Raw genomic sequence first — 13,014 nt, forward strand, 5'->3', positions numbered from 1 at the left:
TGTCTCGCGGCGTGCCGCGGGACGCAGGCGCAGTGGGACGAACCGGGGCTCCACCGGGCAGGAGGGTCAGTCCCGGTGCACCTGTACACCGCCACAGGGGGACAAGCATCTCAAAACAATTAGTCTTCTTTTCGTTTTTAAACACATACTGAAGAAGAATAAAGAATAAAAGTTAAAGGAGCCTGTAGGTTTACCCACACATCAAGAATTAGCTAGCTAAACTATAGTTTCACAAAGTATTTTAATATTGAGTATCTTCAACCAAATACAATCCAATGTTTGTTTGTTTCTCCTTTATCTTACAGCTGCAGAGCGTAGTGAGGCTTGAGTAACATTTCATTAAAATACTGTCAAATTAGAAATGAAATTCACATCAGGACAGCAGAATCTGTATTTAAAAAATAACCTGCATGTTACGCTTTTTGTGATGATTTCCTATAATATTTAGCATAGTTTGCTGTAGTATTTTTTTTATATCTGAGCATCTGTCTGCAACCTTTCTTCTTCTCCTGAGTGAATAAAATACTGAATTAGGCAAATCATGTGGACATCTTTCAAAGGTATTGCATTTTTGGAATAAAATGTCCTAATTGAGTTTTCATAAACAGTGTTTCTTTGTTGAGCTGGGATAGAAGGACATCTGCACAAAGAATGTATTTTGTGGTTAAAATACTGTCATTTTGGAAGGCACCCACTTAATTTGTCTAATTCAGACCGTTGACGCCTCATGCTAGTTTCAGGTTAACTATGAAATGTATTTTCACACAGATGAAGGGCTGTGGATCTTGTCACCCATTACTTAAGCAAGGAGGGAAGCTCTTAATGTCCAGTGTGAACAGGAGGATGATTATATCAAGTAAAGCCTGTTTCAATGTAGGTATGGGCACCTCACTATTGTTTTAAGATAGACCTGAAAAACTGTGAACCTTTCCTTTCCTTTAGTATGACAGTGGTGGAAGAAGTACTTAAGGAACCACCATTTCCAAAGTTTTAAACAACTCCATTGTATTATTCAAGTCCTGCATTCAAAATCCTACATCTGGAAAAGCACAGAAGTATTCTCAGTAAAATACTTAAAGTATCAAGATAAAGGTACATAAGCATCATCAGTTTTGTGAGTATCAAAAGTATTAATGTATCTGATATTACTAGATTGTTGATGCATCCCCAGTGTTTAAGCATCATTTTACTGTTATAGCTGGTCAAGATGGAGCTAGTTTAAACTACTTTATAAACAGTTAGTTAGTTTAGTCCAGTGGGAAAGAAAAAAAAATTAATTACAGTTACTTAAATTACACCATGTAATAAGTATATGGGGGGGAAATGCATGGAAATGGTTGGAAACCACTGATTTTAGGGACTGATCTTATATTTTCAATGCAACATCTTACAAAATCTTAATGTTAAAATCTCAATCTGAAAAGTAACAAGTAGCAGTAAAAGTAGTAAAGGAGTAGTAAAAAGTAAATGTATGACATGTAGTAGAGTAGACATATAAAATAGCATAAAATAGAAATACTCAAGTAAAGACCAAGTTCCTCAAAATTGTACTCAATTATGGCCTATCAATTAATTTAGACCTATAAAAATGAAAACTGTTACTTTCCACCACTGATTAATGGAGAAGCAGATTTATGTACACAACCTTAATATTCATCAGCGTCGTTTTCAATCAGTGCATTAAAGGTTTGCACATCGTACACCCACCATTTCATACTCTTGATTAAGAGGGAGAAAACAAACATAAGCTAAGCTGAGTAGAGAGAAATGTGCCTTTGAAATATTTACAGATAGAACGACAGCTGAAGAAAAAAACATGATATCTGAAAGTTAGGACACAAAATCAAGAAGTTTGTCATAGCTTTGATGTGACACAGAGATCCAAATCAGTCTCACATGAGTTCACAAATCAATTTTTAAAAGGCTTTGGCCCAGGAGTCAAGGTGCTTGTTCCCTTTAATTCAGTAGTAAATGGTTATTACTGTATAACAAGAGAAAAACATATTGAGAGTAAAGCCTGTCTTTTCTAAGTTTAGCAATTCCTCATGTGTAACTGTCAACGGCTCCTCATTATGCTTAACAATAGGACCCCAAATCCACTGGGACCAAGGTCCACATGGAAGCATCATACAGCATATCTGATTAAAAATAATAATCAAATTGTAATATGAGACCTGTTGTGGTCCTCAGAATCCCCCTACATATCAGCATTCCTCTTTGACGAACTAATGATACTCGTTAGAGCCTATTTATCAAAAGTGAACTGGGTTTCTTAAATGTGCCATATTGTGTTAGCAACAATTCACTGACTATAAATAGGCCTATTAAAATGGAAACTGTTAATATGCTGTGTTAAATGGTGGGGTATTCACTGAATGTAAGATCAAGATACAGACTTATTATAAAAGGACACACTGTTAAAACGGCTTTAAGAAGCATCATCATTCACCACACATGCAGGTGATTTACTGATAAAAAGATGATCACGTTAAGCTGTGATCTTAAGTTAGTGGTTATTATTATACAAGCAACCACTGACAGAAACCAAAGGTTAACTATGGTTAAAAGTGCATTAATTCCATCAAAGACCTAGCATGAGTTTGAGTCGGATACAGTGATTTTCATACAGTGAAGATTTCCATCAGGCTGGTAAACTCACACACTGAGCAGGAGCAGGTGTGTTTACTCTCCACCCTCCCTGGATAACAGTGACTCATCAGTTGCACAAATGTGCATGTAAGTATTTTAGGGATAGCAGCGCCGTTCAATACAAATACTTTGTCAGCAAAAGGAACACTTTGCTCGCCACCAGAGGCCTAGTTAATATATAGTATTTAATATATTAGTAGTTGATATATAATATATAGATTGGTGGTGGATGGTAACAAAAAGTGTTAAAAAATATGATACTTATCTGTGGCAGTAAATGAAAATATGTATGTGATAAATGCATATAGTAGGCATCTAATACCAGCTGTTATATGGCCTCAGTAGAGGCCACACACACTAAGAAATTCTGTTTTTGATGCCACATTTCAAGCCTAGTGGCCCTCTCTGTTTATCATGGACTCTCCCTTGTATGGGCCCCCCACTCCATGATGAGTGATGTGGCGTCCCCTGGTGGGAAAATGTAAAGGCCTCTGTGTTGGCAGCTGATATCCAGCAGCTGAGACCAGACAGCTATATTTACACACTCATAGTTTTGCCATTGGTAACTTTAAGCATTAAATTCTGTCAATATATTTTTAATTTTGATGTTTGAAATGTTACCATATAAGTTTTACAACAACAAAATATTCACATTTGACTACAAAAAATATACTGTATTTCTGAAGAACCACATCATTTCCTGGTGCTGCAGAGAACATATTTAGTGTAATATTGCTATGCAGACTAACTATAAATAGGCCTAAGCAGTATTAGTGGTTTTAAAGTGATTATTGTTAATGCACTGTTTATTTCATGGGGGAGTCACTGAATGCCTCTCCATGACTGAAAACGGCTCATGATCAGTTCATGTGGAAATATTTATTTTAAAATTCAACTTCAGTATTCTCAACATGTAAGTTTCTAAAATGCACACATGACGATCCCGATTAGTTCACTCAACTTTCCTCTTATTAACTTGTACACAAATTTTAAAACAGCATCCAAAATGTCAGTAATGAAACCTGTCAAATCTAAATGAGCGCAGGAAAATGTACTGTTTGGCACTGCAGCTGTTCCAGGGTCACTGGGACGTTCTGTCTGGTAAGTGTAGACTCATTCACAGCCAAATATTTCCAACAAACAAAAAGATAAAGTGATTGTGGAAAAGACCCACATATATAAATTGTGTACTTTCAGATATCAACAACCCAGTCAGACAGTCTTTCACCTGTATCACCTTGGCAACATGCACAGTATTTATAAAAACAACAGATAGCTCAAAAATAGAAATTGCACATTTGTCAGTAGGGGGTCCATCTGTGAGCTGTCAGAACTGTCCCTGTGTGTTTGTATGTTTGTGTGTTTGTGTGTTTGGTAATGAGGGTGAGTGCTGTCATGCGGTTATCTCCCCTCATTCAATCCATGTCCTTTGCCCTAAGCAGGTAAATGCCGTTTCAGGACGTCCTTGGCGTTGCCAGGCAACGTGTCGGGAAAGTTCACATCAAACTCCACCACCAGATCTCCTCTCTGCTCTGGGTTTTTGGGGAAAGGGAGACCCTGCCCAGCAACAGTCTTTCTCAAGCCGGGCTTGATGACGTCTGTGATCTTCATGTTGCACGTCTTCCCGTCTATCGTCGACACGGTAACCGAGCATCCACACAATGACTGGAAAGACAGGGATATGGATGTTAGAGTTTGGATCAGCAGAGAAATGTAACCCACACATGATCTACTTCAGAAATCAAATGATGTGTTTATGTTTATTATATATATGTATGTATATGTGAATTGATATGTTTAATCCACATATCAAATAATCAACCTGATATTCAATGCAATGAACTGTGATCCACTGTGTTTCAGTACACAAAAGCAAATAGCTCATCAATGTGGACAACAGAAATAATACAACTTCATATAAACAAACATTTTTGATAAGGATTCATTGATTCATTCAAGACTATTTCATCAAACTACAGTTACTAAAATCAAAAATAAACTTCCATCTTCCATACAACATTCAGTGTGATTAGAGTTAATTTAATCTAATATAATCTGTGATTTTTCAGCATGAGTCATGTCATGATCTGCAACATTCAGATATTCAGAGGAGTATTTCTGAGTGTTGAGGAGAGTAGGAGGAACCATATAAGTACATCTTGCGCCGTGTGTGTGTGGGCGGCCGCCGCCTCTCTAACCTCCCTGTGATACAGCTCCTATTTCTCAATGCTGTTGATCCAGATTACATAAGTGCACATCCAAAGTGTGTGTGTAGTTTGGTACTATGCTCAGGCAGTATGCCTCTACTTTCCAGGAAAGACTTTTGAGGCACATTACCTTGGGTTTAATAATTGTGACCAGGCTTTTCAGAGCTTTAAAGCAGCACTCTCATGTAAATGTGAGCTTGTTCTGAATCTCCCCTGTGTATGACTAATCCATCTATCAGACTCTATTAATACTACTAAACTCAGTCACAGCGGTTGCCAGAATAGAAAATGCCTCACCTGTCGCAAGCTCACGCGAACAGGATACACAATGTTGGAGCCTTCCCTCCTGAAGTGAGGGTGTGGCTTGTCCTTGATGACGAAAACAATGTCAGCAGGAATGGTGTTTGGCGACTCGTCTCCCTCCCGTGGGAACGTGATCTTGGTTCCCTCTTTCCAGCCCCGCTTGATCTCGATAGTGAGAATCTTATCCTCGTTGCGCATGGTCCTGCCATCTGGATTTAGCCTTTTGCGAGAGATTTTCATCCTCTTGGTGCAGCCGTGGAAGACCTCCTCCAGGGAGACCCTCAGTTCGTGGATGATAGCCGGGTCCTGCTTCCGGCGCTGCTGCCCTCCCAGGCCGATGTGGCCGTCCCGAGGGAAGCCGTTCAGGTTGAAGCTGGTGAAGGAGCCGAAAGGGTCGTTTCCGTCCACCTCCATGTCCTCATCGTCTCGCCCGTTGGCTTTACGCCCAAAGAACATCTCGAAGGGGTTTGAACCACCGAAGAAAGTGGCGAAGGTGGCGTGAGGATCCCCATGGAAGGTGTAGGTGAAAGTGCTGCCCTGTCCGTCACTGGTGGGTCCACTTCCTCCCTTGAGACCTGGTGGACAACAGCAATGATTCATCAGTCATTCTGCCATTGACACTGAGCAGTGGGAGAGCTTTATGCCACAAGTGACGCCTACTTTGACAGCAGGGATGCACAGTCCAATCTGCTGGATCAGTATTAGGCCAAACACTGACCTTATTAAGTGGCTCTTGTATCAGCCATGAAGTGACCAATCCACATTCAATTCAGTTTATCAGAGCTGCAATGATTAGTCAAATAACTGATGCATTGATCAACAGGACTATTTTTGATAATCAGTTAATTGAAAACATCAGATGGTATCAGATTGGAACTCAGTATTGATCAATACCTTGAGTTGAGGTATTGGAAGCAAAATCGGGAAATTGCATTCGTTTTGGAAAAAATACTTTACAGTACAAAGGAGACTGTATTAAAGGATAGTCAGGAACTTGAGTTTTGGGTGGACAAATTCTCAAGTTTTTGAGACATTACAGTAGATTACATACTCAGTGGGTTTGTCCAACTGCTATGTTAAAGATTTTTAATTTCATTATCAACAAAAAAAGCCCAGAGTGAGATGCTCTGTTTGTAACATGGCATGGGAAGCCATGTGAGACACATTTCAAGGTTCATATTTTCAGTTTGGGTTTCTTCTTACTTTTAAAATACACCTTTTATTTCACTTACAATGGCCTTTTCTGGCAACATTCCTCATGTACCTCCTGTTATATCAAAGGTTAAAATTAATTTGAACAAAATTATATTATGTCACCTTTCATTTAGAGTATTTGGGTGTAGACATGATCTGTGATCTTCCCTTCCTCACATCAGACAGGCTTCCCACCCATAACCATCTGGACTGATAATTAAACATTCATGGTCAGATACTACGATGTAGGTACCACATACAGTACAGAAGGGTTTGACATAATGAAAATAGTGGGTTTTTTCTATTAAAGAACCCACATATTTGAGAAACTCTGTTGTGGAAATGGTGACAAGCCTTTATTTCTTTATTTAACAGGGGCCTATCACTGTAGAGACATTGTAATATGATAATCTTTATAATTAAATGCACAAAACTATAGGTCTGCTGAACAGCTGTTTTCAGGGCCTGCTGGTTTGCTGGTTGCAGTGTGTGATTTGAATTAAAGCCAGCTGTGTTTCACATCCAACCATCCAGTCTTATAACGGGTTTATAACGGTATATAAACGGTGAGTTAAGAACCGTCACACAAGGTTACAGATGTGTTTCAATGCGATTAAAAACCCACATTACCTTCCTCTCCATACTGGTCATAAATTTCCCTTTTCTTCGGATCGCTGAGGACTTCGTATGCCTCAGCGATTTCCTTAAATTTCTCCTCGGCGACTGCAGACTTGTTTTTGTCCGGGTGCCATTTCAGCGCTTGTTTTCTGTAAGCTTTCTTTATATCCTCGTCTGTGGCTCCTTTAGAGATACCCAACGTTTTGTAGTAATCTTTACCCATTTTTCACGTATCCCAGAAAAATAACAAACCGGACGAAGCCCTCAGAGAAGAGCTGATGCTGGTGTGAGTGCGGTTGACGCAGGGTTGTCACAGCAGTGAAGCAGCGTCAGTCTGGACTAAAACACAATAAGTAGCCACAGACAGACGCACGGTGCAGGATGAAGACCATTTAGAGGCGCTTAGTCAACGCAGTGGACCCTCTGTTATTTATCCGGGACAAGATGACCCTCTTTAAATAGCTACAGCTCCCTCCCTTGCAGCCACAGCGCCAAAGTCAAGTTAAACACAGCAAATAATTCTGGATCCGGTGTGGAAGCTGCTCTGTCCGGATGAGCTGAATTTCTCATCATCATCATCATCATCATCATCATCATCATCATCATCATCATCATCATCATCCTCATCCTCATCCTCATCATCATCATCATCATCATCATTTTGATGCTTATGGCCGGATTAACCTGCTAGAGGGCCATGGGGCAAAAGTTAGCTGCTGGGCCCCTACACCCCCACCACTAACATCACCATCACTACCTACAAATTAATGTAGGATTATACACCATGCAAGTATGCAATATACATTTTTTTCAAGATCAAGTTCTTAAATATGGATAAAGCAGGACCATGTTAAGCTGAAGCGAAATCAAACCTCTGGGTTCTGTTCCACAAGTAAGAAAAGGACATTTGTAACTACACCAATACCTGCGTATGAAGCCGTGGAGCAGGGGCGCTCTCAACCATATGTGCTGTGGCTTGCTTCATATGTTTAGCTGGCAGCTAGAAGCCACTTCGCTTAGCTTAGCTTAGCTTAGCTTAGCAAAAAGACTTGAAAGTCAGAACAACAACCTGAAAATAAAGTGTGGCTGCTCTGGGCCTATTATATTCATATTATGGCCTGTAGACACCAAATAAAATCACAAGTCATGAAATAATGACCACAAAAAAATGGAAGTAAGGCTAAACCAGAAATGAAGTAACATAAGAAGAAAATGTCTGTACAAACCCGTTTGCCTTTGGGCCTTTTCAAAAGTTGTTATTAATATCTATTGAGTTTTACATGTGCAACAAAAACCTGATCTTATTTTGACAGCCTATTTCCGGTTTCGCTCTATCTAACCCAGCCCAACTCGACACCATACACTGATTTCAGCGGCTCTTTCTAGAAAGCACATATTAAGGTACGTCATTCACTAAACCGGGGTCGTTTACACATCATCCAGGTGAGAGGTGAAAAAAGAAAGGCTGCTCATTGTGTTTTAGGTAAATTTTAAAGATGACAGCATCACACAGCAAACTGACAGCTGCACCCCTCACAGCTCACTCACTTTATAGTCCTACAGACACATGGTAGGATAACCTTCCATCCCCAGAAGCCAGAAGAAGTGTGTGTGTGTGTGTTAGTGTGTGTGTGTGTGTGTTAGTGTGTGTGTGTGTGTGTGTGTGTGTGTGTGTGTGTGTGTGTGTGTTCCAGGTCCCCGAGGCACTGTTTTTATGTTTTGGCTTTCTTCAGCTTGTGTGTGTGCATGTACTATTCAGACCGTTCCTATTGTTGGCTCAACACATCAAACCATAAACATGGAAGGTTTCATTTTTTCTAGATTTTAAATATTACGTACATTTTTATTTCCATGTATTATAATAATCCCCAGTCTGTCTCTGGAAACTCTTGTCACCAGCTCCACAAATAGCAGAGAGGGCACAGTGATGATTGAGGATGATGAAGATGATGGCGCTGTGGTCGCCCCTCCCGCAGCCACAGCGCCATCTGCTGCACCACAGAGAAAGTGAGGTTTTCTCTTGGAGCTGATGATGAACCCTCTCATACTGCATTGGCTCTGGGCCCTGCCATGAGTCAGCGTCGATGCAAAGCTGCAGGTCAATCATTTCTGCTAATTGTCAATGCTTTATTCCTCTCCCTATATCGGGCAAAGCAGGCGTCATATCGCCATTTTTTCACACCTTGAATTTTTAAGAAATATTTTCTAAACCAGCCATGGATCAGTTTCGTGGTTTATTTGTCAAACTGGACCAAAACAAAGATGGATTCATTTCTGTGGCAGAGCTCCACGACGAAATGAGGAAGCATGGGATCCTATCAGCAGATAGCAAGGTCCAGGTAATATTCTCATTATCTCATTTCTCATACTGTGTATTGCATGGTCCTAACTTCATTTATTAATTAATTCAAATACTACTATTCAACACAAACCAGCCAATGAAAGAGGTTTTTTTTTCATCCAAGAATATCATTGATGCTTATGATAAAGACAAAGATGGCCTGTTGGATTATTCAGAGTTCCTCAGCTACATGATGGACAGAGAGAGGACCTGGAAAATTTACTTTCATGACCTTGACAAGAACAAGTGTGGTGAGTAGAGTGAGTGTTTGCACTTGAAAAATGTTCTATTCCTCAAACATTAAAGTAGAACTAGGCTTGTTGAATACTTACTATAAATACTAATATTTATCCATCTGTTTTTGAAGAATTACACCTACAGTTTTGTTCTCCTTCACAGAATATAATGTGTCCTACGACCGATGTAGGAGATGTGTGGTCCTACCTGGAAATCTTCTTTATAAACCACCAAAAATGTTTTTATAATTTACAATAACAGTGTTTTCAAGGTCAGACGGGAACAGCTGAAACGCAAACGTTAGATTTGTTTATGGTACACTGTAGACATTACACTGACTGACCTCAGAGTGTGCAGTCATCACTTGACAGTTTGCAGACAATAAGTGGAAGAAGCAGTCCCGGTATCTGTTTGTAATTTTGTACATTTCTTTTCTGATCAGGGGTGATTGACCAGGAGGACATCATATGTTTGTTTAAGGAGTTAGGAGTGGTCATTTCAAAGCCGAATGCAAAAAAAATAATACAAATGTAAGATTTTTTTGCGAACTACCTCATGGATTAATCATTATATTTGAACGAATACTCATTCATCTGAAAAAAAACAAAACAAATTATACAGTCAAATTGGGTTCAAACTGAGTTCAAAACACACTCATGTTTCACTCACACACATTCAACACATTAGTGCTTTCCAAACAAATGATTCTGGTATCACTTTACAATAATGTATCCTTACTTTGTTGGTAAGATATCAATAATTACTTCATTAATGGTAATAAATCATTCTTGATGATCAGTAATACACATCCTAATGCCAGCAGAATTGAATTTGGGTTGCCAGATCGTAAGCCCGCATTTAATTTAGGGATTCCTCTTGGTCTTTGATTAGACTAATCTGGCGGCATCCCTTTTATGGATTCAGCACTTTGCCTTCAACAAGAAGGCAGCACAGCATCTGAGCCATTCACTAATGACTAAATAGCATTTATTTTTTTAACTGCAGACTTGATGGCTTATTATAAAATGGAAAAATTCACAGCCCTTTATTAATGAAGGTAGGGAGATTAGAATAAAGGGATCCTTCAATTTGGGCTCACAGCCTGGCACACCTGAGTTTATGTTATGCCAGCATTACGATGGCTTATTACTGCCCTGCATTAAGTCAATTAGCTATTAATCATTAATGAAAACATTCCTGGAAACCTTTACTAGTATGGATGATTGTAAAGTGATACTAGCATGATGTTTTAGACAAAATGTTCATATATGAAAACTCTTAATATTTTGATGAAACACAACGAGTAACACTGAATATTTGCTGTTTATTGTGTTTGCTAATCCCAGGATGGATAAGGACAGTTCGATGACAGTGGACTGGGATGAATTCCTGCACCATGTCATCCTCAACCCTGTGGACAACATTGGGGAGCTGGTGACCTCATGGAAACACCAGCTGGTAAGAAGAGGTGGTCCAGCAGTGTGACGCCCCTGTTTCTTTTGGCATATTGTGGAGAGACTCTCACATGCTATACACTTATGTAAAAAACACAATGATTGAAAAGTTACCACAAATGTCGTTGTGAATGTAATTCCTCATATGTCTCTCTGTAGGCATTTGATGTGGGGGAGAGCCGTGCGATGCCCCTCGAATTCCCAGAGGAGGCGTCTGGTTTTGGAGCATGGAAGACGTTTGTTCTGGCAGCGGGCCTGGCAGATGCCATATCCCGCACTGTGACGGCGCCCATCGACCGCCTTAAGACCCAGCTTCAGGTCAGCTCTACGAACAGGTGCCACTTTATTTGTGAAATACATGTATGTTTGTCCCTGGTTTAGTGATGCCCCCCAATGGGACAGTCAGTTAGATTAAGCTGATATACAATACAAAACACACACACACACACACATCTAAGAAAACACCCCAGGCATGCATGGTGCTGGGGAAACGGTCAGAAGTTTAAGTTTTTTCTGAAGTTGTCAAATTCCAACTTTCTTTTTTAACATCACTTTGCTTTGACACAGGTCCAATTACTAACTTCCAAAGCTTTCAACCACATCTCACAGCATAACTTGTTCTATTTGCTGACTAAAGACCATGAGATGCAGTTTAAAGCTCTGATAACGAGTAAGTGGTCGTTTGAGCTTAGATTATGGTGTTAGATTCAGTGTTCCTAAAGATAAGACGAGATATGAACCTCCGGGGTTAAACAGCATTTAACATCTGCTCTGATCTCCTTTCATGTGGTCTGGATTCTGTTCTTAAATGGCCTGTTGTTACATTTGAGAGGTTGTTTTACTTGACTGTCTCAGGGTGTAAAGATAATGTGTTATCAGCCAGCCTACCTTGTTTTACATAATCTGTCTGCCCCCGATAGTAGAAGAGCATTCAGTTTACAGTTTATATGGCATATTGCTGACATGTATGAGAAAGAGAATGGGCCAAATCTTTCATGAGACTCGTCATATCTTTAGTGCTGTTCTTGCAGCCGCTTTAAATCAGTGCTTCTCCTTTTCTACCCTTAATGCTGAAGTATCATTGAAAAAGACATCTAGTGATGTTTCTCTGTAGCCGACACTGACCCCTGACCTCCCTGAATTAAGCAAGTGAATAGAGGTTGACAGCGATACAACATCATTTCTGTTTTCTGTCTTTACCTGCCTAGTATCTTTGTAGAACATGTAACTGTATTCCCCACAAAAACTGTTTTCATTATACTGTATCTCTGCTTCACATTACACATTTACTGCAGCTGGCTATGAAAGTGATTCGGTTTAAACTATTTCCTGTGTGCCCCGTAGGTCCAAGGATCCAAGGCCTTCTCCCAAGGCTTCCAGGAGATGAGAGCAGGTGGTCTGCGGTCGATGTGGCAAGGTAACGCTGTCAATGTGCTGAAAGGAACACCACAGTCGACGCTACAGTGTCTTATCTACGCCCAGGTGAGTCATATGGCAGCGGACAGACTCTCCAGTGTGAATTATTTAGGATCCAGTTTCATATTTCTAATCGACGTGCACTCTCCTGCTTTGTCCAGATGAAGGTGTACACCCAAAACAGAACCCAGGAGACTCTGACGGTGCAGCAGCGTTTCGGGTTGGGCTGCGTCTCCGGTGCTGTTGCTCATGCTGCCTTCTACCCTTTAGAGGTATCAGAGACCAGTGGCAGGTCTGAATGCTCAAACATTTCTGTCCTGTCTTGTATTTAGCCATAATAGCTGAACATTGTTAAAGTATTACAAATTCTAAATGTCAGTATGTTATTTCAATGTTAATTGTGATGCTTTGGTTTGATTATTGTAAACAAATGAGATCATTGTGGAGATGTCTGTTAGATTCTACAGTATCACACACAGCAAGTTAAACCTATTCCAGCATCATCAGGCGGCACAGTTGGGACATAGATTTAAACTTGTGGCCCCTGCTTCCCAGTATCTGCCATAAAGCAGTTTCTCCTCTGTGCTGTAAAACA

General features: G+C 40.1%; 2 protein-coding genes across 3 annotated transcripts in view; one reads left to right on the forward strand and one right to left on the reverse strand.

Annotated features, from left to right (window-relative positions):
- Nucleotides 1–3,513: 3,513 nt before the first annotated feature.
- dnajb4 (DnaJ heat shock protein family (Hsp40) member B4) lies at nucleotides 3,514–7,468 on the reverse strand. The gene is made up of 3 exons (XM_023410916.2): nucleotides 6,984–7,468; nucleotides 5,154–5,734; nucleotides 3,514–4,314 (listed from the first exon to the last, which is right to left on the reverse strand). The coding sequence occupies exons 1-3, from the start codon at nucleotides 7,192–7,194 to the stop codon at nucleotides 4,084–4,086; spliced, it is 1,023 nt and encodes a 340-aa protein (XP_023266684.1). The 5' UTR covers nucleotides 7,195–7,468; the 3' UTR covers nucleotides 3,514–4,083.
- A 1,506-nt stretch (nucleotides 7,469–8,974) lies between these two features.
- The window catches only part of slc25a24l (solute carrier family 25 member 24, like), a 5,248-nt gene continuing 1,208 nt past the window's right edge, over nucleotides 8,975–13,014 (forward strand). The window contains exons 1-7 of one of the 2 annotated variants that reach the window (XM_023410871.2): nucleotides 8,975–9,310; nucleotides 9,437–9,563; nucleotides 9,992–10,079; nucleotides 10,896–11,007; nucleotides 11,163–11,321; nucleotides 12,348–12,485; nucleotides 12,581–12,691. In XM_023410871.2, coding sequence (XP_023266639.1) covers nucleotides 9,188–9,310; nucleotides 9,437–9,563; nucleotides 9,992–10,079; nucleotides 10,896–11,007; nucleotides 11,163–11,321; nucleotides 12,348–12,485; nucleotides 12,581–12,691 — 858 coding nt within the window. In that variant the 5' untranslated portion in view covers nucleotides 8,975–9,187. The remainder of the gene's footprint in view (nucleotides 9,311–9,436; nucleotides 9,564–9,991; nucleotides 10,080–10,895; nucleotides 11,008–11,162; nucleotides 11,322–12,347; nucleotides 12,486–12,580; nucleotides 12,692–13,014) is intronic. The other variant, XM_087175285.1, reaches the window with a different exon arrangement.

This window comes from Seriola lalandi, unplaced genomic scaffold (genome assembly GCF_002814215.2).
Source record: "Seriola lalandi dorsalis isolate HSWRI2012SDOR001 ecotype SW California unplaced genomic scaffold, Sedor1 jcf7180002054441, whole genome shotgun sequence".
NCBI classification, from domain to species: domain Eukaryota; kingdom Metazoa; phylum Chordata; class Actinopteri; order Carangiformes; family Carangidae; genus Seriola; species Seriola lalandi.

What these genes read in the sequence shown, in the direction of transcription:
- dnajb4 (XM_023410916.2), bottom strand. Translation starts at nt 7,194, where the DNA reads ATGGGTAAAGATTACTACAAAACGTTGGGTATCTCTAAAGGAGCCACA. An exon ending in TGACCAGTATGGAGAGGAAG is followed by an intron (nt 5,735 to 6,983) that starts GTAATGTGGGTT and finishes GTTGTCCACCAG; the next exon opens with GTCTCAAGGGAGGAAGTGGA. An exon ending in TTCGCGTGAGCTTGCGACAG is followed by an intron (nt 4,315 to 5,153) that starts GTGAGGCATTTT and finishes CTGTCTTTCCAG; the next exon opens with TCATTGTGTGGATGCTCGGT.